Below are 22,211 nucleotides of genomic sequence, written 5' to 3'. Positions count from 1 at the left end.
TCCTGGACAGTCTGTGGTGCAACGTGGGTTGGTGGATGGAGCGATACATGATGTCCCAGATGTGCTCAATTGGATTCAGGTCTGGGAACGGGCAGGCCAGTCCATAGCATCAATGCTTCCTCTTGCAGGAACTGCTGACACACTCCAGCCACATGAGGTCTAGCATTGTCTTGCATTAGGAGGAACCCAGGGCCAACCGCACAGCATATGTCTCACAAGGGTCTGAGAATCCACTCGGTACCTAAATGGCAGTCAGGCTACCTCTGGCGAGCACATGGAGGGCTGTGCGGCCCCAAAAATGCCCCACCCAATGACCCAACTGCATGCCCACCCAGCCATGACGGCATGCTACCCATGCGCCAAACCGGTCATGCTGGAGATGTTGCAGGCAGCCAGAACTTCTCCACGCGTCTCCAGACTCTGTCACGTCTGTCACATGTGCTCATGTGCTCAGTGGAACCTGCTTTCATCTGTGAAGAGCACAGGGCGCCAGTGGCGAATTGCCAATTTGGTGTTTCTCTGGCAAATGCCAAAACGTCCTGCACGTGTTGGGCTGTAAGCACAACCCCCACCTGTGGACGTCGGGCCCTCATACCACCCTCATGGAGTCTGTTTCTGACCGTTGAGCAGACACATGCAACATTTGTGCCTGCTGGAGGTCATTTTGCAGGGCTCTGGCAGTGCTCCTCCTGCTCCTCCTTGCACAAAGGCGGAGGTAGCGGTCCTGCTGCTGGGTTGTTGCCCTCCTACGGCCTCCTCCACGTCTCCTGATGTACTGGCCTGTCTCCTGGTAGCGCCTCCATGCTCTGGACACTACACTGACAGACACAGCAAACCTTCTTGCCACAGCTCGCATATTGATGTGCCATCCTGGATGAGCTGCACTACCTGAGCCACCTGGTGGGTTGTAGACTCCGTCTCATGCTACCACTAGAGTGAAAGCCCGCCAGCATTCAAAAGTGACCAAAACATCAGCCAGGAAGCATAGGAACTGAGAAGTGGTCTGTGGTTACCACCTGCGGAACCACTCCTTTATTGGGGGTGTCTTGCTAATTGCCTATAATTTCCACCTGTTGTCTATTCCATTTGCACAACAGCATGTGAAATTTATTGTCAATCGTGTTGCTTCCGGAATGTGGACAGTTTGATTTCACAGAAGTGTGATTGACTTGGAGTTACATTGTGTTGTTTAAGTGTTCCCTTTATTTTTTTGAGCAGTGTATATATACTTTTTTGGGACTCTGACATTGCTTGAACTGATGTTTCTTTATTTTGGGGATGTGTGTATTGTTTTGTATTGTTACTGCACTGTTGGAACTAGACACATAAGCCTTTAGCTGAAACTGCAATATCTGCTAAATGTGTTTGCAACCAACAAAATTAGATTGAGAATTTCTGAACACCGAGTGGTTTCCTGAGCAGTTTATTTAAGTCTTTGAGTACTCTCTGCTACAGTGTGTGTGTGCGTTTTACCTCATGCTCCTTCTCCTGTAGGACCAGTAGGATGTCTCCAGGCTCAGTGCCTGGGGCTTGGTCAGCCTCTCCAGTGAAGCTTATTTTCTGGCCATGCCTCATGCCTTTATCAACATGGACCTCCAACAGCTTGGTCTCCTTGTTCACCTTACGACCCTCACACTTCTTACAGCGGTCCTTCTCACTGATCACCTCCCCTATACAAAACACAAACAAATTAGTTTCCTAACAAAAATGTTACTTTTTATAGTGTGTTCATTATTGCAGTGTGTGTGGTCCTACCCTCTCCGTTGCAGTCTGTGCAGACTGACTGCATCTGTTGGACCATGCCAGGAGCCAGCTGTCTGATCATGATCCTCATGCCTCTCCCTCTGCAGGCCACGCACTTCTGCACCGCCCCCGCCTTACCCCCGGCACTGGAGACGGACCAGAGAGAGAGGAGAGTCAATTATCACATTAAGCAATATATATATATCTCATGTTAAAGGGGGAATCAGCAATCACACCTACATTCATTTTTTGACTTACATATATATTTTTTGAATCAATGGGTACAACTTATAAATGAACTTAGTTCAATTGTCGTATCCCATCACAACCCAAAATATAACCTTGTTTTACAAACAAAGTAAACAAACAAACGGTATACAGCTTCAAAACATGGTAAAAACTATACATTTTTATATCATGAATGTTTAGTCCTGCATCCATAGCTCTGTCCACTAAAGATATTTAAACAGAACAAAAATAAAACGCAACGTGTTGGTCCCATGTTTCAAAACCTTTCCATATGCACAAAAAGCTTACTTCTCTCAAATTGTGAAAAAATGTGTTTACATCCTTGTTAGTGAGCATTTCTCCTTTTCCAAGATAATCCATCCACCTGACAGGTGTGGCATATCATTAAACAGCATGATCATTACACCTTGTGCTGGGTACAATAAAAGGCCACTAAAAATGTGCATTTTTGTCACACAACGCCACAGATGTCTCAAGTTGATGGAGCTTGCAATTGGCATGCTACTGCAGGAATGTCCACCAGAGCTATTGCCAGATAATTTAATGTTCATTTATTTACCATAAGCTGCCAACGTCATTTTAGATAATTTGACAGTACGTCCAACTGGCCTCACAACCGCAGACCACATGTAACCACGCCAGCCCAGGACTTCCACAACCGGCTTCTTCACCTGCGGGATTGTCTGAGACCAGCCAACCAGACATCTGATGAAACTGTGTTTGAACAACCAAAGTATTTCTGCACAAATGGTCAGAAACCGTCTCAAGGAAGCTCATCGTCCTCACCAGGGTCTTGACCTGATTGCAGTTCACCGTCGTAACCAACACCTATGGGTAAATGCTCACCTTCGATGGCCACTGGAGAACTGTGCTCTTCACAGATCAATCCCGGTTTCAACTGGTACCATGCAAATGGCACACAGCGTGTACGATGTCATGTGGGCGAGCGGTTTGCTGATGTCAGCGTTGTGAACAGAGTGCCTCATGGTGACGGTGGGTTTATGGAATGGTCAAGCATAAGCTACGGACAACGAACACAATTGCCTTTTTTATTGATGACATTTTGAATGCACAGATATCGTGACAAAATCCTTAGGCCCATTGTCATGCCATTCACCCGCCAACATCACCTCATGTTTCAGCATGATAATGCACAGCCTCATGACGCAAGTATCTGCACACAATTCCTGGAAGCTGGAAATGTCCCAGTTCTTCCAAGGCCTGCATACACACCCATTGAGCATGTTTGGGATGCTCTAGATCGACGTGTATGACAGCGTGTCCAGTTCCTGCCAATATCCATCAAATCCACACAACCATTAAAGAGGAGTGGGACAACGTTCCACAGGCCACAAACAACAGCCTGATCAACTCTATGCGACGGAGATGTGTCGCGCTGCATGAGGCAAATGGTGGTCACACCAGATACGGACTGGTTTTCTGATCCACGCCCCTACCAACCCACGTGGTATCTGTGACCAACAGATACGTATCTGTCAGTGTATGTGAGCGGAATTGAAAATGGAAATCCCGCTCATGGAGCACTGCACTGCTACGGCGCACCACGTCCTTTCCAACTGCTCTGACAAAAACCGCTCCGAGCTCAAAAAAAATTCATTGCAGCTCCAAATTCAATCCCTTCATTACAATCACAATTTATCCAACACCCATCTATTTGTGTGACTACCTGGACCTTTCATTTATTTTTTAAGTATTGAAACCAAACCATATGATTTGAATGAAAAGTATTTTAATAAACATGAAAAGGTGAATGTAAGTGCTCAGAACTTCAAATAGGCTACATGTCATATTAAAAGAGCATATAAAACCCTCTAAATAGGTCAGGAGCCAGACAGGGAGCCTAAGAAGGAACAAAAATGAATTATTTAGGTTATAGCCTACAAAAAAATACATTGTGATCAATTGTGTACAGATGAAGCAGATGCTAAGCTACATGACTGTTTTGCTAGCACAGACTGGAATATGTTCCGGGATCCCTCTGACGGCATTGAGGAGTACACCACATCACTCATTGGCTCCATCAATAAGTGCATCAATGACGTCGTCCCCACAGTGACCGTACGTACATATCCCCAACCAGAAGCCATGGATTATAGGCAACATCCGCACTGAGCTAAAGGGTAGAGCTGCCGCTTTCAAGGAGCGGGACACTAACCCGGAAGCTTATAAGAAATATGCCCGCTATGCCCTCCGACGAACCATCAAACAAGCAAAGCGTCAATACAGGACTAAGATCGGATCGTACTACACCGGCTCTGATGCTCGTCGGATGTGGCAGGGCTTGCAAACCATTAGACTACAAAGGGAAGCATAGCCGAGAGCTGCCAAGTGACACGAGCCTACCAGATGAGCTAAACTACTTCTATGCTCGCTTCGAGGCAAATAACACTGAAACATGCATTAGAGCACCAGCTGTTCCAGAAGACCATGTGATCACACTTTCCGCAGCCGATGTGAGTAAGACCTTTAAACAGGTCAACAGTCACAAGGCTGCAGGGCCAGACGGATTACCAGTACGTGTACTGCGAGCATGCTCTGGTCAACTGCAAAGTGTGTTCACTGACATTTTCAACCGATCCCTGACTGAGTCAGTAATATCAACATGTTACAAGCAGACCACCATAGTCCCTGTGCTCAAGAACACGAAGGTAACCTGCCTAAATGACTACCAACCCGTAGCACTCACGTCTGTAGCCATGAAGTGCTTTGAAAGGCTGGTCATGGCTCACAACACCATTATCCCAGAAACCCTAGACACACTCCAATTTGCATACCGTCCAAACAGATCCACAGATGCAATCTCTATTGCACTCCACACTGCCCTTTCCCACCTGGACAAAAGGAACACCTACGTGAGAATGCTATTCATTGACTACAGTTCAGCGTTCAAAACCATAGTGCCCTCAAAGCTCATCACTAAGCTAAGGACCCTGGGAATAAACACCTCCCTCTGCAACTGGATCCTGGACTTCCTGACAGGCCGCCCCCAGGTGGTAAGGGTAGGTAACAACACATGCTCCAGGCTGATCCTCAACACAGGGGCCCCTCAGGGGTGAGTGCTCAGTCCCCTCCTGTACTCCCTATTCACTCATGACTGCACAGCCAGGCACGACTCAAACACCATCATTAAGTTTGCCGATGACAACAGTGGTCGGCCTGATCACCGACAACAATGAGACAGCCTATAGGGAGGAGGTCAGAGACCTGGCAGTATAGTGACAGGACAACAACCTCTCACTCAATGTGATGATTGTGGACTACAGGAAAAGGAGGACCGAGCACACCCCTATTCTCATCGATGGGACTGTAGTGGAGCAAGCTGAGAGCTTCAAGTTCCTTGGTGTCCACATCACCAACAAACTAACATGGTCCAAGCACACCAAACAGTCGTGAGGAGGGCACAACAAAACCTATTCTCCCCTCAGGAGACTGAAAAGATTTGGCGTGGGTCCTCAGATCCTCAAAAGGTTCAACAGCTGCACCATCGAGAGCATCCTGACTGCTTGCGTCACTGCCTGGTATGGCAACTGCTCGGCATCCGACCGCAAAGGCACTACAAAGGGTAGTGCGTACAGCCCAGTACATCACTGGGGGCAAGCTTCCTGCCATCCAGGCCCTCTACCAGGCGGTGTCAGAGGAAGGCCCGAAAATTTGTCATGGACTCCAGCCACCCTAGTCATAGACTGTTCTCTCTGCCACTGCACGGCAAGCAGTACCGGAGCGCCAAGTCTAGGTCCAAGAGGCTTCTAAACAGCTTCTACCCTCAAGCCATAAGACTCCTGAACATCTAATCAAATGGCTACTCAGACTATTTGCATTGCCTCCCCCGCCTCTTTACAACCGCTGCTACTCTCTGTTGTTATCATCCATGCACAGTCACTTGAATAACTCTACATATTACCCCAAACTTACCGGTGCCCCGCACATTGATGCTGTACCGGTACACCGTAGTGTCACACCATTGTTATTTTACCGCGGCTCTTTAATTACTTGTTACTTTATTCTTATTTTACAAAGAAAATGTCATCTGCATTGTTGGTTTGGGCACGTAGTAAGCATTTCCCTGTAAGGTTACACCTGTTTTATTCAGCGCATGTGCTAATACGATTTGATGCATTTGCGAGTGCAACACAACAGGCTGGTAGGGACATAAAGCGTTCAGCAATTATACATTTTGTTGTATTAAATAATTTGTCTAAATTGTGCTATACAAGTGCATTCGGGAAGTATTCAGACCCCTTGACCTTTTCAACCTTTTGTTACATTACAGCCTTTTTCTAAATGTATAAAATATTTTTTTTCTCCCTCAATCTACACACTACCTCATAATGACAAAGCCAACAGTTCATACATTTTTTGCAAATGTATTAAAAATAAAAAAACTGAAATACCTTATTCATTTAAAAGCATTCAGCCTTTGGTATGAGACTTGCAATTGAGCTCAGGTGAATCCCGTTTCCATTGGTCATCCTTGAGAATGTTTCTACAACTTGATTGGAGTCCACCTGAGGTAAATTTCAATTGATTGGACATGATTTGGAAAAGCACACACCCGTCTATATAAAAAGTCCCACAGTTGACAGTGCATGTCAGAGCAAAAACCAAGTCATGAGGTCGAAGGAATTGTCCGTAGAGCTCCGAGACAGGATTGTGTCGAGGCACAGATTTAGGGACGGGTACCAAAAAATGTCTGCAGCATTGAAGGTCCCCATCCTTCTGAAATGGAAGAAGTTTGGAACCACCAAGACTCTTCCTAGAACTGGCCACCTGAGCAATCGGGAGAGAAGGGCCTTGGTTAGGGAGGTGACCAAGAACCCGATGGTCACTGACAGTGCTCTAGAGTTCCTCTGTGGAGATGGGAGAACCTTCCAGGAGGACAACCATCTCTGCAGCACACCACCAGTCAATATTTTATGGTAGAGTGGCCAGACAGAAGCCACTCCCCAGTAAAAGGCACATGACAGCCCACTTAGATTTTCCAAAAGGCACCTAAAGGACTCTGATGAAACCAAGATTGAACTCTTTGGCCTGAATGTCAACCGTCACGTCAGGAGGAAACCCGGCACCATCCCTTTGGTGAAGCATGGTGGTGGCAGCATCATGCTGTGGGGATGTTTTTCAGCAGCAGGGACTGGGAGACTAGTCAGGATCAAGGGAAAGATGAACGTAGCAAAGTACAGAGAGATCCTTGATGAAAACATGCTCCAGAGCACTCAGGACCTCAGACTGGGGTGAATGTTCACCTTCCAACAGGACAACAACCTTAAGAACACAGCCAAGACAATGCAGGTGTGTCTTCGGGACAAGCGTCTGAATGTCCTTAAGTGGTCCAGCCAGAGCTCGGACATCTCTGGCGAGACCTGAAAATAGGTGACCAGCGACACCACCCAACCTGACAGAGCTTGAGAGGATAGGCAGAGAAGAAATGGGAGAAACTCCCCAAACACAGGTGTGCCAAGCTTGTAACGTCATACCCAAGAAGGCTTGAGGCTGTAATCATTTCCAAAGTGCTTCAACAAAGTACTGAGTCAAGAGTCGAATACTTGCGATATTTCCGTTTTTTATTTTTAATATTTGCCAACATTTCTAAAAACCAGTTTTTGCTTCATTATGGGGTATTTTGTGTAGATTGAGGGGGGGGGGGGACTATAATCCATTTTAGAATAAGGCTGTAACGTAACAAAGTGGAAAAATTAAGGGGTCTGAATACACTATAGGCTGTGACATAGAATTAAATACAAATTAAACAAAAAATGCCTTATTAGTGCCTTTGAATTCATTTTTAGAAACACGAGTTTGGCCAGTCTGTGACTTCAGGCTCATGCGATGGAGCCTAGAGAGCAGGCCAGCGGCGATGCATGTCTTTTCAGATTCCACAATGATTCTTTAGTTGTGGACACTACATCACCGCAGTCGCTCTTGGTCCTCATCTTTGTAAGTCACCTTAATTTTGCAGGTGTGTGTTTTTATCCGTTTCTTTATGAAAATATTTAGCAAACTCAATGACAGTAGTTAAAGAAAGGGGCTATAGCAGCACTTGTTGGCTGACCCTCACTACATATTCGTCGCCAAACCCACTGGCTCCAGGTCATCTATAAGTCTTTGCTAGGTAAAGCCCTGCCTTATCTCAGCTCACTGGTCATCATAGCAGCCACCCGTAGCACGTGCTCCAGCAGGTATATTTCACTGGTCATCCCCAAAAGCCAACACTTACTTTGGCCGCCTTTCCTTCCAGTTCTCTGCTGCCAATGACTGGAACGAATTGTAAAAAAAAAAAAATAATAATAATCACTGAAGCTGGAGTCTTATATCTCCTTCTCTAACTTTTAGCATAAGCTGTCAGAGCAGCTTACCGATCATTGCACTTTTATACAGCCCATCTGTAAATAGCCCACACAACTACCTCATCCCCATCATCTATCACTCAAGTGTTAATAATAAATAGTAATTATTTCACCTCTATGGCCTATTTATTGCCTACCTCTCTACATTTGCACACACTGTACATTGATTTTTCTATTGTGTTATTGACTGTACGTTTGTTTATGTGTAACTCTGTGTTGTTTTTGTCGCACTGCTTTGCTTTATGTTGGCCAGGTCGCAGTTGTAAATGAGAATTTGTTCTCAACTGGCCTACATGGTTAAATAAACGTGAAATTAAAAAAATTCGAATAAAAACACAAGTAGACTACAAATGCATGGTGAGCCCGGCATGCCCTGACCTCGTGAAGTGAGCACTACTGGAGCAAAATTGGTGCGGGCGAAAAGGTCGACGCTCCAGCTCCGCTCACATACTCTATCTGTATTCCAAGACATGTAAAATCCATAGATAGGTCCTAATGAATTCATTTCAATTGACTGATTTCCTTTTATGAACTGTAACTCAGTAAAATATTAGAAATTGTTGCATTTATATTTTTGTTCAGTGTATTTCAAAAAGTGTAGTAGCTCAGCAACTACCAACATTGATCTCCATGTGAATTACATTATTTTAAAGTGTGTGTGTAGACTCACCCATTGCAGGAAGCACACAGGACATTCTTGCTGAGTTGTAGTTTGGTTGTTTTACCATTGTAGAGGTCTTCCAGTGAAACTCTGTTAGACAGGTAGGCAGGGTAAGGCATAACTAAAATAATATGTCTGGATGAGGACCATAGAAGTGAAGGGAGAATAACTGTCACTCACTTGAGGGGATGCACCATGTCCTCGCCTCTCCTGCGCCCTCCGTTGCGTCCTCCCCCTCCGCGTCCCTGCCCCCCCATGAAGCCAAACAGCCCCCCTCCAAAGATGTGGGAGAAGATGTCATCCATGCCAGCCCCTCCACCACCTCCCTCCCGCAACCCCTGCTCTCCATAGCGGTCATATAGCTCCTTCTTTTCTGGATTGGTCAGCACCTCATACGCAAAACTTATCTCCTTAAACTGGGAGAGATGGGGGGGGATCATTAGGGAGGAACCTGCAATTGTCCATCATAACTACCCCCCACAGACATTCTACTTCATCAGGTGACATTTTTCATACTGTTAACTTTAAATCCACATGAACAATCATCACGTTGTTGTCTCACAGATCCTCTCATCTCAATAGTCTAGGTTTCCTCTCCTTCATCTGCACTGATGTTACACAGGTCAGATGATAGAGATGCAGAAGAAGATGCCGGTTGGGGCAGTGCTGCAGATGAACCAAAGGAGACCAGGAAAGAGGGTGCCTCAACAGATTAGCTGGTGCACTCTTGCTCTGGAGAGGAGGCCATTTGAGTAATACCAAAAGCGATTGATTACCAGTCTCTGTTACTGCACAATACAGATACCATGTGATGGTACTACCATAACTAGTGGTCATGATGTGGCTTGATCAGTGTTATGTGCTGCTATGAATCGTGTTGTGTGTACTGTGTCATGTTGTGATTGTGTTATTTGTGTAACTGCCTGTCTCTTACCTTGTCCCCGGCATCTGGGTTCTTATCAGGGTGAAATTCTTTGGCCAATTTGCGGTATGCCTGAACACAAAAGAGACCTACATTATCAGTCACTGTCTGGGAGTGGGCTGTTGTGGGGCCAACATTTTCTAACTGCGTAGCTTTACCCTGCTGCTGCGGCAAGAGAAACACTTGGTGAATCTGAAAATATTCTAACGTTAGCTAGCTAGCATGATTAACATAATCATCCTCCTCATGACAATCCCTAGTAAAATAGCAATCTGTAAATTAGTATCTGTCAAAAACATGACGACAGAGTGTGAGTAACTTTAGACTATATTAGCTAACAATAATATATGTAGTTAGCTAACATTACCAGACAAATTAGATAAATCCCGAGCTCATTAGGTACTAGCTGGCTATAACTAGCAAATAACATACCTAGTACCTCTATATGGTTTTACTCTGCCAGCTTTGTTTTACTCACGCCAGCTAGCGCAGCATCTTACGCTAGCGTTAGCTAGCTACTGCAGCTAACTTCGCGCAGCAGTCTGCACTGCCTAGCAACGATCGGCCGCTGCCTGTGCTACGTTTCTATGCGTAAGGACGGTAGGCCTAACTTCATATACATATACCCAAATTCCCAACAGGTAGTTCACTAACTAGTTAACTAGCTGCTTTAAATCGCGCTTTTCAAATCAGAGAAAGACTTGCTTTTCATTAGATATTTGCCCCAGAATATGCACTGGCTTGTTCGCATGATTAGCTAGCTAACGTTAACTAGCGATAGTTTAACTAGCTAAATTAGCTTAGCATCTGAATAGTGTTGGTAAGGCCACATCAACCCTGTTTTGCGGTCATATAATTTCCTGTAGGCGCTGATTGTGTATTATTTCTTTACATAACACCAGTCACTTACCTTCTTTAGGTCGTTTTCTGAGGCGGAGGGTGAAACTCCGAGGATGTCGTAGAGCTTGGTATCCACAACGTTGGCCATAATGCTAGCTAACGTTAGTCAACTACAGACAGAAACACCTTCTGCCGAGGAAAGGAAACGAGAGAAGATAAACAAGCCGGGTGGGAACGTCATAAGCAATGCGTCAATATGGGTCAGTGCTGACAGTCAGCTGATAGGCTACAGAGAGCAGCAGAGGCATGAAGCATTCATATTTATTTGTATAAACCTATCTCTAGGCAGTAGCAGTTTTGAATAACGCCGGCTAGTCAATGTTTCCCTACCCTTCTGACTGGGCCGCCTAGTTCGCATTTTAATAATCTCCTGTTATTTTTACTAGGGGCGTGCAGTCTGGGCTATGTTTTAATGGTGCTACACATTTTTGGGGGACTTGTCAAGAATATTCAAGATGCGCAGTATCTTTGGTACAACAATAAACCACACATGCTCGGCGTAGATTTGATTGCTCGTTCCCGCAATAGTGTCCGCCATTTTGATTTAAAATATGTGAGAATCGTTCGCTGTCTTGCTCCAATCTTCAGGATAAAAGCGACAACTAATTTACTGAACCTGGGATTGTCCTATACACAGTTGGAAGGGTCAGGCAGCTTCTGGTGAGTTGACAAGGAAACACTCGACAGATTACTGACATATTTGGTTAAATAACCTGGACGTGCATCACCAGTTGACTGGTTTGGAACATAAACAAAATGCTCAGCTAACGTTAGCAGGTTAACAACACTGACGCACTGAAGCTAAAGTCAAGGTGCTTGTCGTAGCTTAGCTGAGAATTCTCAACCCCACGATATCGTGGAGATGATAGTTCTCAGATAGTCGTAGCTATGACATGGCAAGATTGCAATAATCAGCCTGGCTAAATACGCAGTCTAACGTTAATTAGCAGCGCGTAAGCTAGCAACAACATCCTGATCCTACTAGCTAGCTAATATATGCTCAGACATTTGAGAGTCATGGATAGCTAGCCACCTTGCTAAGCAGCACTGCATCCAAAAGATAAGGAGAGCCAACTGTGTGTGCTGGAACACACTAATTACTGTTATCTCTCTCTATCACATTCAGGTTGCAGAGGTAGTGATGGAGTGTAAGTGTATCATCCATACAGATTCATGACCATTCCTACCTGCATATTTGAGATAAATGTCTGAAGAGGTCTGACCTAGGATACACGTTTTACTAAGGTAAGAAGAAAACACACTCACATGTGACACATTATGCTCACTTAAAGGTACAATCTAGACTATCTGTTCACTTCAGGTTTAAAGTGCTTCCCCTGTAAACTGAGGGTGTGTGTCTGACTGTCACCCCCACCACACAGATCATACCCCCTCCTTGCATCCGTCTTTAGCAAGACCATAGGAAACCCCATAACACAAGACCAAACAGAAAAGTGAAAGTTGCAAAACCTATGATACACAGTGAAGTTGGTGTCTTTCTATTCACTGTGTCTCTCCTCCCAGCAGCAGCAGCCATGTTCTGGAAGTTTGACCTGCACACGTCATCCCAGCTGGAGGCCCTGCTTGAGAAGGAAGATGTCACGCTCACTGAGCTTATGGAGGAGGAGGACGTACTGCAGGAGTGCAAGGCCCAGAACCGCAGGTTAGCCTTTAGCATTAGCCCATGCACACTTTTTTATTAGCATTAGCATTTCCAATGCTAACAAGTGTCTGTTGGCTCCTCTCTGCGCCCCAGGCTGCTTGTCTTCCTGTCCCAGGACACCTGCATGCAAGAGCTGCTGCACCTCATCACCACAGAGCCCCCTGCTGGTCTGGAAGAGATCAAACGCTTCAAGTGAGTCGATACACACACATGCACGTACATCCAGTCAGTCACTGGGATGCTTCACTGAGCGTGTGTTTGTGTGTGTGTGTTCCAGGCACCCTAACATAGCATGTGAGCTGCTGACGAGTGATGTAGGGGTGATAAATGATAAGCTGGGGGGAGAGAAGCCCCTTCTAGACATCCTGTACACCTTCCTGGAGCAGCCCCCTCCCCTCAACCCCCTCCTCGCATCCTTCTTCAGCAAGACCATTGGAAACCTCATCACACGCAAGACCGAACAGGTACAGTAACAAACACATCTCGCACACAGTTAAAGGGATACTTCGGGGTTTAGGCAATTAAGCCTTATTTATTATTTTATTTCCTACTTACCCAGAGTCAGACGAACTCATGGATACCATTTTTATGTCTGTGTGTGCAGTTTCAAGGTAGTATATCGTTAGCTTAGTGCATTTGTTGGAAGTCTCCACAAACTACTAGCCAGCTCCTTTCAAAAGCAGGGAAATGGACCTAACTACTCCAAAGCTGGGTGGTTGGTCATTTATATTCTTACAAAGCTATACATAGTAATCAATATTTTATAAATTTGTAAATTTTTCTGATAATCATAAGGAACAAAGTTCTATCCACTTCCTCATTCTGTCCCCTTGTCACATAGAGATTGCAATGTTGTATCTGTCTGTGGCACTACCCATGCGCTCACAGACGCAATAATGGGACAGATACAGCATTGCGATCTCTGTGACAATGGAGTAGAATGAGGAAGTGGATAGAATCTTGTTTCTTATGATAATCAGTCAAATTAACACATTTATAGAATATTGACTTGTATAGCTTTGTAAGACTAAATTACCAACCACCCAGCTTTGGAGTAGTTAGGTGTATTACCCTGCTTTTGAGAGGAGCTTGCTAGTAGTTCCTGGAGACTTCCAGCAATTGCGCTATGCTAACAATATACTACATTCAACTTCGTTCAAACTGCATGCGGAGACATAAAAATGGTATCCGGGAGTTCGTCTGACTCTCGGCAAGTAGGGAAAAAGGCTTAATTGCCTAAACCATGAAGAATCCCTTTAATGGTTCTAATCTGGTTGTTGTGTTCCGTTTCCTGCAGAGCAAGGAGATTTCTTCTCTCTAGTGTAGATTAATACATTTGGTTATAATAATCTATATTGTTGAAATATAGGTTTTCAGTTGATGTGGTTGTGTTGTGGTCTCTGTAGGTGATCTTCTTCCTGCGGGGAAAGGAGGGTTTCCTGGGTCTGGTTCTTAAACACATCAACACATCGGCCATGATGGACCTCCTGCTACGCCTCATCAGCTGTGTAGATCCTGCTCCTCTCCGACAAGACACACTCAACGTATGTCACACACACACACACACACACACCCTCTGTGTGATGTAAAATATGTAATGCTGTGTTTGTGTTCCCTCTGCAGTGGTTGAATGAAGAGCGGCTGGCCCAGAGGCTCATAGAACTCATTCACCCTGGGAAAGACAAGGAGGTGACACACACACACACACACACACACACACACACACACACACACACACACACACACACACACACACACACACACACACACAAAATCTACTGATGACTAGAGTACTGTCAGAGGAGTAATGTAGCCGAATGTGTTTCAGAGACAGTCGAATGCGTCCCAGACTGTGTGTGACATCATCCGTCTGAGCAGAGACCAGGCCAATCAGCTCCAAGAGAACTCTGAGGCCGACCCTCTGCTCGCCGTGCTGGAGTCGTAAGTCTCTCTCTCTCTCACACACACACACACACACACACACACACACACACACACACACACACACACACACACACACACACACACACACACACACACACACACACACACCTTCCTGTAATGTTCTCTGTCCTGTGTGTTCCTGCAGGCAGGAGTGTGTGAGTCAGCTGCTGGACAACATGTTTGTGGGAGAGAGCACAGAGAGCTGCATCGTCTACGGAACTCAAGTCCTTCTCACCTTACTGGAGATCAGGAGGCCGGGGTGGGTGTTCCATTCTCACATCCCTATAAAGCCTACCGAATAGGATGTATAGGAATTTGGTCATAGGCTAGCCCCCATTTGACTAACAGATTTTCACAAATCCTAACTGTGTCTTTGGTGTGTGTGTTCCAGAGTGGATGGTGTGCTGGATGTGTGTGTTCTGGGATATGAAAGGTGTGTCGTCAGCAGCATCCTGCATGCTGTCCAACCCCACCTCAAACACTACCACCAACTACTGCTGGATCCTCCCGGGGTAAACTTGCACACACACAGACACACACACAGGGTTGGGCGGTATCCAGAATTTCATATTGTCATACCGTCCTTTTCTCATCCTGTGATTTACGCTATTACTGCACAAGGGGGCACCAAAAAACGTTTAAAAAAGCCCATCGGGTGTCTATTACCAGAATGCTAACAAAATTAGCACAAGTAATAGTGAACGAGCGCAAATGAAAATAAAAAAATTGTAAAGACAGACAATCCAGCTCATAAAGTTATAGATGTGTGTGTGTAGGTGCTACTGAATGTCCTTTTTGGTGAGTTTGGATATTACAAAGCGAATGTGAACAGGAGACATTGTGCAAAGGAACAAAGTTTTGATGCGTGCGTGTCTGAAGGAAGTACAGTACTGGCTCTGGAGCAGCATGTGAACAAGCTGTGTTTGTGTGGTATTTGGAGTCGCTAGGGCAACTGGGCCTGCCTGCTCTGCCCGGTGAAGAGGGGGGGGAGCAGACAGGCCTAGAATGGAGAGGAGGAAAAAATGCAAGGAAATTAAGATGGCACTGGCAGCTGTACAGATAACCCATCCAAAGGGCTTTGACTTCTCAAACACGGCAGAAAGCTAACACGATATAATGCCCCAATATCTTATTAATTCATCCACTTACTTACATAACTAGCACTTTAAACTTAGGGGTTGCTATCAAATCGTAGTTTATTTGTCATGTGTGCTGAATACAACAGGTATTACAGTGAAATGCTTACTTACAAGCCCTAACCAACAGTGCAATTTTTAAGTAAAAAATAGGTGCTGGGTAAACAATAGATCAGTGGAGAGAAAAAAAGGAAATAGACAGTGAAAATAACAGTAGAGAATCTTTATACAGGTGGTACCGGTACAAAGTCAATGTGCGGGGGCACCGGTTAGTCGGGCTAATTGAGGTAATATGTAGGTGTATAGTTAAAGTGACAATGCATAGATGATAACAGAGTAGCAGCAGTGTAAAATAGGGTGTTTTTCATGCAGGAAAAAAAGATACAACGCAGAAATATCTTGCTGCGTTTTGTCGACGCAGAGCTAAAATGCTTCTTATTGTAATTTCTGCTCGGGATTGAACACATTTTGTGCTTCAGTTGCACTTCTTCACTCGGATGAGAATTTACGAACGAACCGGCATTCTATCACCAGACAGCGCTCTGACTGATGTGTTGCTACTTATACCGGTACTTTTCTCTGTGTAGCCAGCTTAATTTTCTCAGGTAAAATGCTAGATTAACTTAAAACAAAACATTAGGAAATGTAGCTGGCTACATTCTTTCTATAAATAAACTTTAGAAATATGGCAGCCATGCATTGTTTTTGCAAGAAAATACCATGTTTTTTCATTGTAAGCTCATTTACTTATGTGGCTGCCAGCCAAATGGAGTAGCACTTCTGTTGTCATCTGATGAAAATTAAGCTATTTTCTGCCGAATGTGTTGCACTAATGTATTTTCTGTGATGTGTAACTTTAGTTGCACGTCCCTGATCACTCTATTGAAGCAAAAAAACACAACTTTCAATATAAAACGCGACCCCTGTCAATACACAGCTGGACTCAACCTGCTCCCGCTTTCTCCCGTTGTGCTATTTACAAACAAACAGGAGATGGCTCAACTGTTCTGTGGAACTAAGGTAAGCTTCATAATGTAATGTGACCGGTGACATGAAGAACGCGATCTGCTTTATCTCTTAACATATTGCACAAGGTGACTGCAGGTATTTACTTAAGTATATACAAATATAAAAATGTATTGGAAAAACTTCAAATAAATTGTTGTTGACGGTATTGAAAAACCATCCTGTGGCTATTTCCAAGTACCTCAGTATACCGTGCAAGCCTACACACACATGCACACCTTCAACATACACACATCCTGTATTCTCTGACTATGTCACCCTTCCAGTCTTGCGGTGTTATGTGTTATACATTCTTGGAGCTGTAATGTCAGCTATTCATCACGTCATAAAACTAAATTACACCTGTGTCTATGTGCGTGTGTTTCTAGCGGACCCCCATGCTGACCAGTCTAGGTGTGTTGGAGGTGCCACTGGGTAACTGTCGTCTCCATGTGGCCAGACTAATGGCCTCCCTACTACAGACCACTAACATGAGTTATTACACCTGTTTTGATGACACGATTTATAACAACACCGTCACACTGGAGCTCTGCAGACTCCAGACCATAAACCTCCTACTGGTGAGTGCACTCACACACACCATGTCCTGGTTTGTATACATATTTTATCTGTTAACCTGTTTGTGTTGTGTGTTGCAGGACCTGTTCTTTAAGTACACCTGGAACAACTTCCTGCACTTCCAAGTGGAACTGTGTGTGGCAGCCATCCTCAGCCACTCTGCTCAGGAGGAGAGGCCCCAGGTTGGCCTGGTTATCCAGGAAAGGCCCTTGGTTCCCCTGGAGGACATTCCCCAGGCCAGCTTTGTGGCCCAGGAAAAACCCATGTTTCCCCAGGCGGAGAATCCTCAGGGCAGCCTCTCAACCCAGGAAAAGCCCAGGCTTCAGCAGATGCCCCAGGAAAAGCAGGCCTTGCCTGGCCCCAAACCACCACTGCCCTCTGTTCCTCCTGACATCTCCACACATAACCCACTGGTGACCCATGTACGTGTCTCTGCCTGCCTGTGTTTCTCTGTAACATTTCTCTCTCAAGGTCTCCCTCTCCCTCACTCTCTTTCTTTCTCTCTCCATCTGTAGTTGTTTCAGGACTGTCGTCTGGTTCAGAGGATATTGGAGGCCTGGGAGGAGAATGATAAGACTCAGTAAGACACTCAGTGCCGGAGAAAATAGAGCCCTAAGGAGGCGCAAGTGTCAAACGCACATTAGTTTGCAATTTTGTAATGTGAATACTGGTGCAGTGACATTTTCCAGCCCTAACGCCAGGTTTGGCAATTTACCTGTCTAACATTAGCGCGAGGAGGGGTGGCAATATTTGAGGCGTGTCATTAAAAACAAGCGCAAAAGTTTTAAGATCCACAAAAAGCATGTCTTAAGGGTAATGCAGTTAATAATGACATGGATTTTGAGAGTGGAAGTGCAGCCATAATGCACAGTGCCCATGGAAGAGGGATGTGCCGGTGAATCTCGTATTTACAAACATAACAAAATTATTGCTTTCCCCTCATTTCATTTAAAAACCAAGCATAGCCTACCCTCCCCTTAATCAAAGTTGGGTTTAGCAGCATCGCATTGGTGCATCTTTTTATCCTGGCCATTAGCCAAGTAGCCTATGAATGAAGGCTTCTAAATGGTCTACTGAGAGTGCGTTGAAATATTTTAGGTTTTTGCCCTCCATTTTTTTAAGAGCTCCCTTCATCTGATTACCAAAGACATGCGCCTCTAAACTATTCAGTCCTATAATGCCATATCAACGGCAGATTTGTTAGAGAATCTACCTCGCACATAAGCAACGATACAGTTGTATTTTGTATAGACATGCGAATGTTATGAGTAAAGACATTTAAGGCTACATGTGTACTCGGTGCCATGGAACGAGAGAAGTGATTTTATGATAACGCTTCTGACCCCGTCCAATTTAGAAATATTGTTGGTGTTTTAATAAACAGATTGCTTTTTTTGTTTGATATCAAGCCCTCCATAGCCTGCTCTTACCCGAGGCTACTAAGGCTGGTTCAACAGCAATGCGTTGTGTTTTTTATCCTGGCCTTGCAAAGTAGCCTTCCATTAAAGGTGTTTAAATGGTCTATTCGTCGGAGTTCATTTTGCTTGTTCAAGTATCCATCTCCAAAAAGTGCCTCATCTGGTTACCAAAGACACACTCCTCTAGACTTAATTAAATGATTCTGTCCTATAATGCATTATCAATGGTAGGCCTAGGCTATATTGAGAACGTGCCTCACACATACAATTTATGGGAGCCTAGTATTTTCTTATTTTAGGAGAAGTGCAATGCGTAAAGACATGTAGGCTTGGTTAGGCTCGTTGAAGAGAATTGCAACGTTGACCACCAACACTCCAAACAGGCTATTGAGCAAACACTGGATTTAAAAAATAAAAATAACTTCTTTTTTTTACTGTTGCTAATTGTTACTGTAGCCTATGCTATTTAATACTCTGTAGGATCAATCCACAATGGACCAGGATGAGAATATTCTGTGCTCCTAGACGAATTGGTGTTGATGACAATGCAAATACCGTCAACCTACAGAACCTAAAACTAAACGCATTCAGTATTAAGCCATGGAACATGTTGATTGGCCAGTGAGTGGCCAAGCCCTCATCACACCGACAACTTGTTTATTCATCAAAACCCAGTCATTTCATGCCACCGCCAGCTATTGCGCTCATAGTTCCCTCTGAAAATATAAAAAATATTTCTGACACCCTGAACCTATTAAGCTCTGCCAGCGCTTAGATTTACCACTGCGTTAGGTTTGTTAATAGAGCCCTCAAACTGTTAAAGTTAAACAGATTCAACAGTTCAGCTGTTTTTGCTCCTGTTTTGTCATCTGTGATTGGTGTGTAATAGTGTGTCACAAGTGTAGGTTGTAAACGTTTATAAATGTAATTGTGCATGTTACATTTTCTCATGAACGTGTGTGTTCTCAGGGCGGAGGGGGGTATGAGGAGAGGCTACATGGGTCACCTGACAAGAATCGCTAATACTGTAGTCTGTAACATGGAGAAAGGACCAGTCCGCATCCAGATCAGCAGCCTTATTACAGGTAGGGCTGTGTGTGTTACTTAGGCCTACGGACATAGCAAGCTTATCGTAGAGTAAATGTATGTGTGAAGCTCTACTGTCTGTGTTGCAGAGCTGCCTAAGGATTGCAGGGGGCGCTGGGAGAGCTTTGTAGACCAGGACCTGACAGAGACCAACAGGAAGAACACTGTAGACCTGGTACACATACCTGCTCACACAAATGCACACCAGTGTTTCCCCTAGCATTTTTTTCAGGAGTGGTGGCAAGGGTAGCCGGGGGGGGGGGTGCATTGCTACAAGCGGGGGACTTTGTCAATAAGCCAACGACTATCCATTTAAAAGCGCGTCTCGGCAGAAATATATATATATATATATATTGTGTGTAGATTGAGGAACAACAACAAACTTAATCCATTTTAGTATAAGGCTGTAGCGTAACAAAATGTGGGAAAAGTCAAGGGGTCTGAATACTTGCCGACTGCATTGTACATGCATACAGTGCATTCGGAAAGTATTCAGACCCCTTGACTTTTTCCACATTTTGTTATGTTACAGCCTTATTCCAAAATGTATTAAATAGTTTATCAATCGACGCACAATACTCCATAATGACAAAGCTAACACTGTTTTTTTTTTTTATGTTTGCAAAAATGTTCTGAAATATGACATTTACATTAGTATTCAGACCCTTTACTCAGTACTTTGTTGAAGCACCTTTGGCAGTGATTATAGCCTTGAGTCTTCTTGGGTATAAGCTTGGCACACCTGTATTTGGGGAGTTTATCCCTTTGCAGATCCTGTCAAGCTCTGTCAGGTTGGATGGGGAGCGTCGCTGCACAGTTATTTTCAGGGCTCTTGGATCGGGTTCAAGTCCGGGCTCTGGCTGGGTCACTCAAGGACATTCAGAGACTTGTCCCGAAGCCACTCCTGTGTTGTCTTGGCTGTGTGCATAGTGTCATTGTCCTGTTGGAAGGTGAACCCAGTCTGAGGTCCTGAGCGTTCTGTAGCATATTTTCATCAAGGATCTCTGTACTTTGCTCCATTCATCTTTCCCTCGATCCTGACTAGTTTCCCCAGTCTCTGCCGCTGAAAAACATCCCCCGAGCATGATGCTGCCACCACCATGCTTCATCGTAGGGTTGGTGCCAAGTTTCCTCCAGATGTGACGTTTGGCATTCAGGCCAAAGAACCTTGTTTCGCATGGTCTGAGAGCCCTTTAGGTGCCTTTTGGCAAACTCCAAGTGGGCGGCAGTGCCTGTTACTGAGGAGTGGCTTCCGTCTGGCCACTCTACCATAAAGGCCTGAGTGGTGGAGTGCTGCAGAGATGGTTGTCCTGGAAGGTTCTACCATCTCCACAGATGAACTCTGGAGCTCTGTCAGTGACCATCGTGTTCTTGTTCACCTCCCTGACCAAGGCCTTCCTCCCCTGATTGCTCTGTTTGGCTGGGTGTCCAGCTCTAGGAAGAGTCTTGGTGGTTCCAAACTTCTTCCATTTAAGGATGGAGGCCACTGTCTTCTTGGGGACCTTCAATGCTGCCGAAATGTTTTGGTACTGTTCCCCAGATCTGTGCCTTGACACAATCCTGTCTCGGAGCTCTACGGTCAATTCCTTCGACCTCATGGCTTGGTTTTTGCTCTGACATGCACTGTCAACTGTGGACCTTTTTATTTAGACGTGTGTGCTTTTCCAAATCATGTCCAATCAATTGAATTTACCAGAGGTGGACTCCAATCAAGTTGTAGAAACATCTCAAGGATGATCAATGGAAACGGGATGTACCTGAGCTCAATTTCCAGTCTCATAGCAAAGGGTCTGAATACTTATGTAAATAAGGTATTTTTATAAATTATAAAAACATTTAACCTGTTTTCGCTTTGTCATTATGGGATATTGTGTGTAGATTGTTTTTTAAAACATTTAATTCATTTTAGAATAAGGCTGTAACGTAACATTTGGAAAACGTCAAGGGGTCGGAATACTTTCCGAACGCTGTGTTTTTTATATATAATAATTTATTTTGCAACCGTTTAGCAGCTAAATTAATATAGGGGGAACTCTGCATACCACAAATATAAACGCAACCATTTCTAAGATTTTACTGAGTTTCAGTTCATATAAGTCAATTTAAATAAATACATTTGGTCCTAATCGATGGATTTCACATGACTGGGCAGGAGCGCAGCCTGGGAGGGCATAGACCCACCCACTGGGGAGCCAGGCCCAACCAATCCGAATTAGTTTTTCCCCACAAAACGGCTTTATTACATACAAATACTCCTCAGTTTCATCAGCTGTCCGGGTGGCTGGTCTGAGACGATCCAGCTGGTGAACAAGCCGGATGTGGAGGTCCTGGGCTGGCGTGGTTACACGTGGTCTGCGGTTGTGAGGCCGGTTCACCAGATTCTCTAAAATGACGTTGAAAGCGGCTTATGGTAGAGAAATTATCATTCAATTCTCTGAAAACAGCTCTGGGGAACATTCCTGAAGTAAGCATGCCAATTGCACGCTCCCTCCAAACTTGAAACATCTGTGGCATTGTGTGACAAAACTGCACATTTTAAT

General features: G+C 44.7%; 2 protein-coding genes across 8 annotated transcripts in view; one reads left to right on the top strand and one right to left on the bottom strand.

Annotated features, from left to right (window-relative positions):
* LOC111962545 (dnaJ homolog subfamily A member 2) overlaps window positions 1-12,401 on the bottom strand; it is an 18,735-nt gene extending 6,334 nt beyond the window's left edge. The window contains exons 1-7 of one of the 2 annotated variants that reach the window (XM_023985701.2): window positions 12,311-12,401; window positions 10,851-10,969; window positions 9,953-10,012; window positions 9,199-9,434; window positions 9,028-9,108; window positions 1,756-1,889; window positions 1,474-1,670 (exon numbers count right to left, since the gene is read on the bottom strand). In XM_023985701.2, the coding sequence (XP_023841469.1) occupies window positions 1,474-1,670; window positions 1,756-1,889; window positions 9,028-9,108; window positions 9,199-9,434; window positions 9,953-10,012; window positions 10,851-10,928 (786 nt within the window). In that variant the 5' untranslated portion in view covers window positions 10,929-10,969; window positions 12,311-12,401. Of the gene's footprint in view, window positions 1-1,473; window positions 1,671-1,755; window positions 1,890-9,027; window positions 9,109-9,198; window positions 9,435-9,952; window positions 10,013-10,850; window positions 11,010-12,310 lie in introns of those variants that run through there. The other variant, XM_070443120.1, reaches the window with a different exon arrangement.
* The window catches only part of LOC111962542 (serine/threonine-protein phosphatase 6 regulatory subunit 2), a 23,041-nt gene continuing 13,205 nt past the window's right edge, over window positions 12,376-22,211 (top strand). For all 6 annotated transcript variants that reach the window (XM_070443119.1, XM_023985696.2, XM_023985698.2 and 3 more), the window contains exons 1-13: window positions 12,376-12,503; window positions 12,597-12,695; window positions 12,781-12,967; window positions 13,910-14,047; window positions 14,127-14,192; window positions 14,332-14,444; window positions 14,593-14,706; window positions 14,839-14,959; window positions 16,978-17,169; window positions 17,248-17,589; window positions 17,683-17,747; window positions 19,555-19,670; window positions 19,761-19,846. In XM_070443119.1, coding sequence (XP_070299220.1) covers window positions 12,376-12,503; window positions 12,597-12,695; window positions 12,781-12,967; window positions 13,910-14,047; window positions 14,127-14,192; window positions 14,332-14,444; window positions 14,593-14,706; window positions 14,839-14,959; window positions 16,978-17,169; window positions 17,248-17,589; window positions 17,683-17,747; window positions 19,555-19,670; window positions 19,761-19,846 — 1,767 coding nt within the window. The remainder of the gene's footprint in view (window positions 12,504-12,596; window positions 12,696-12,780; window positions 12,968-13,909; window positions 14,048-14,126; window positions 14,193-14,331; window positions 14,445-14,592; window positions 14,707-14,838; window positions 14,960-16,977; window positions 17,170-17,247; window positions 17,590-17,682; window positions 17,748-19,554; window positions 19,671-19,760; window positions 19,847-22,211) is intronic.

Source organism: Salvelinus sp. IW2-2015, linkage group LG4q.1:29 (assembly GCF_002910315.2).
Source record: "Salvelinus sp. IW2-2015 linkage group LG4q.1:29, ASM291031v2, whole genome shotgun sequence".
Lineage (NCBI taxonomy): Eukaryota > Metazoa > Chordata > Actinopteri > Salmoniformes > Salmonidae > Salvelinus > Salvelinus sp. IW2-2015.
This window is presented reverse-complemented; position numbering and strand designations above follow the sequence as displayed.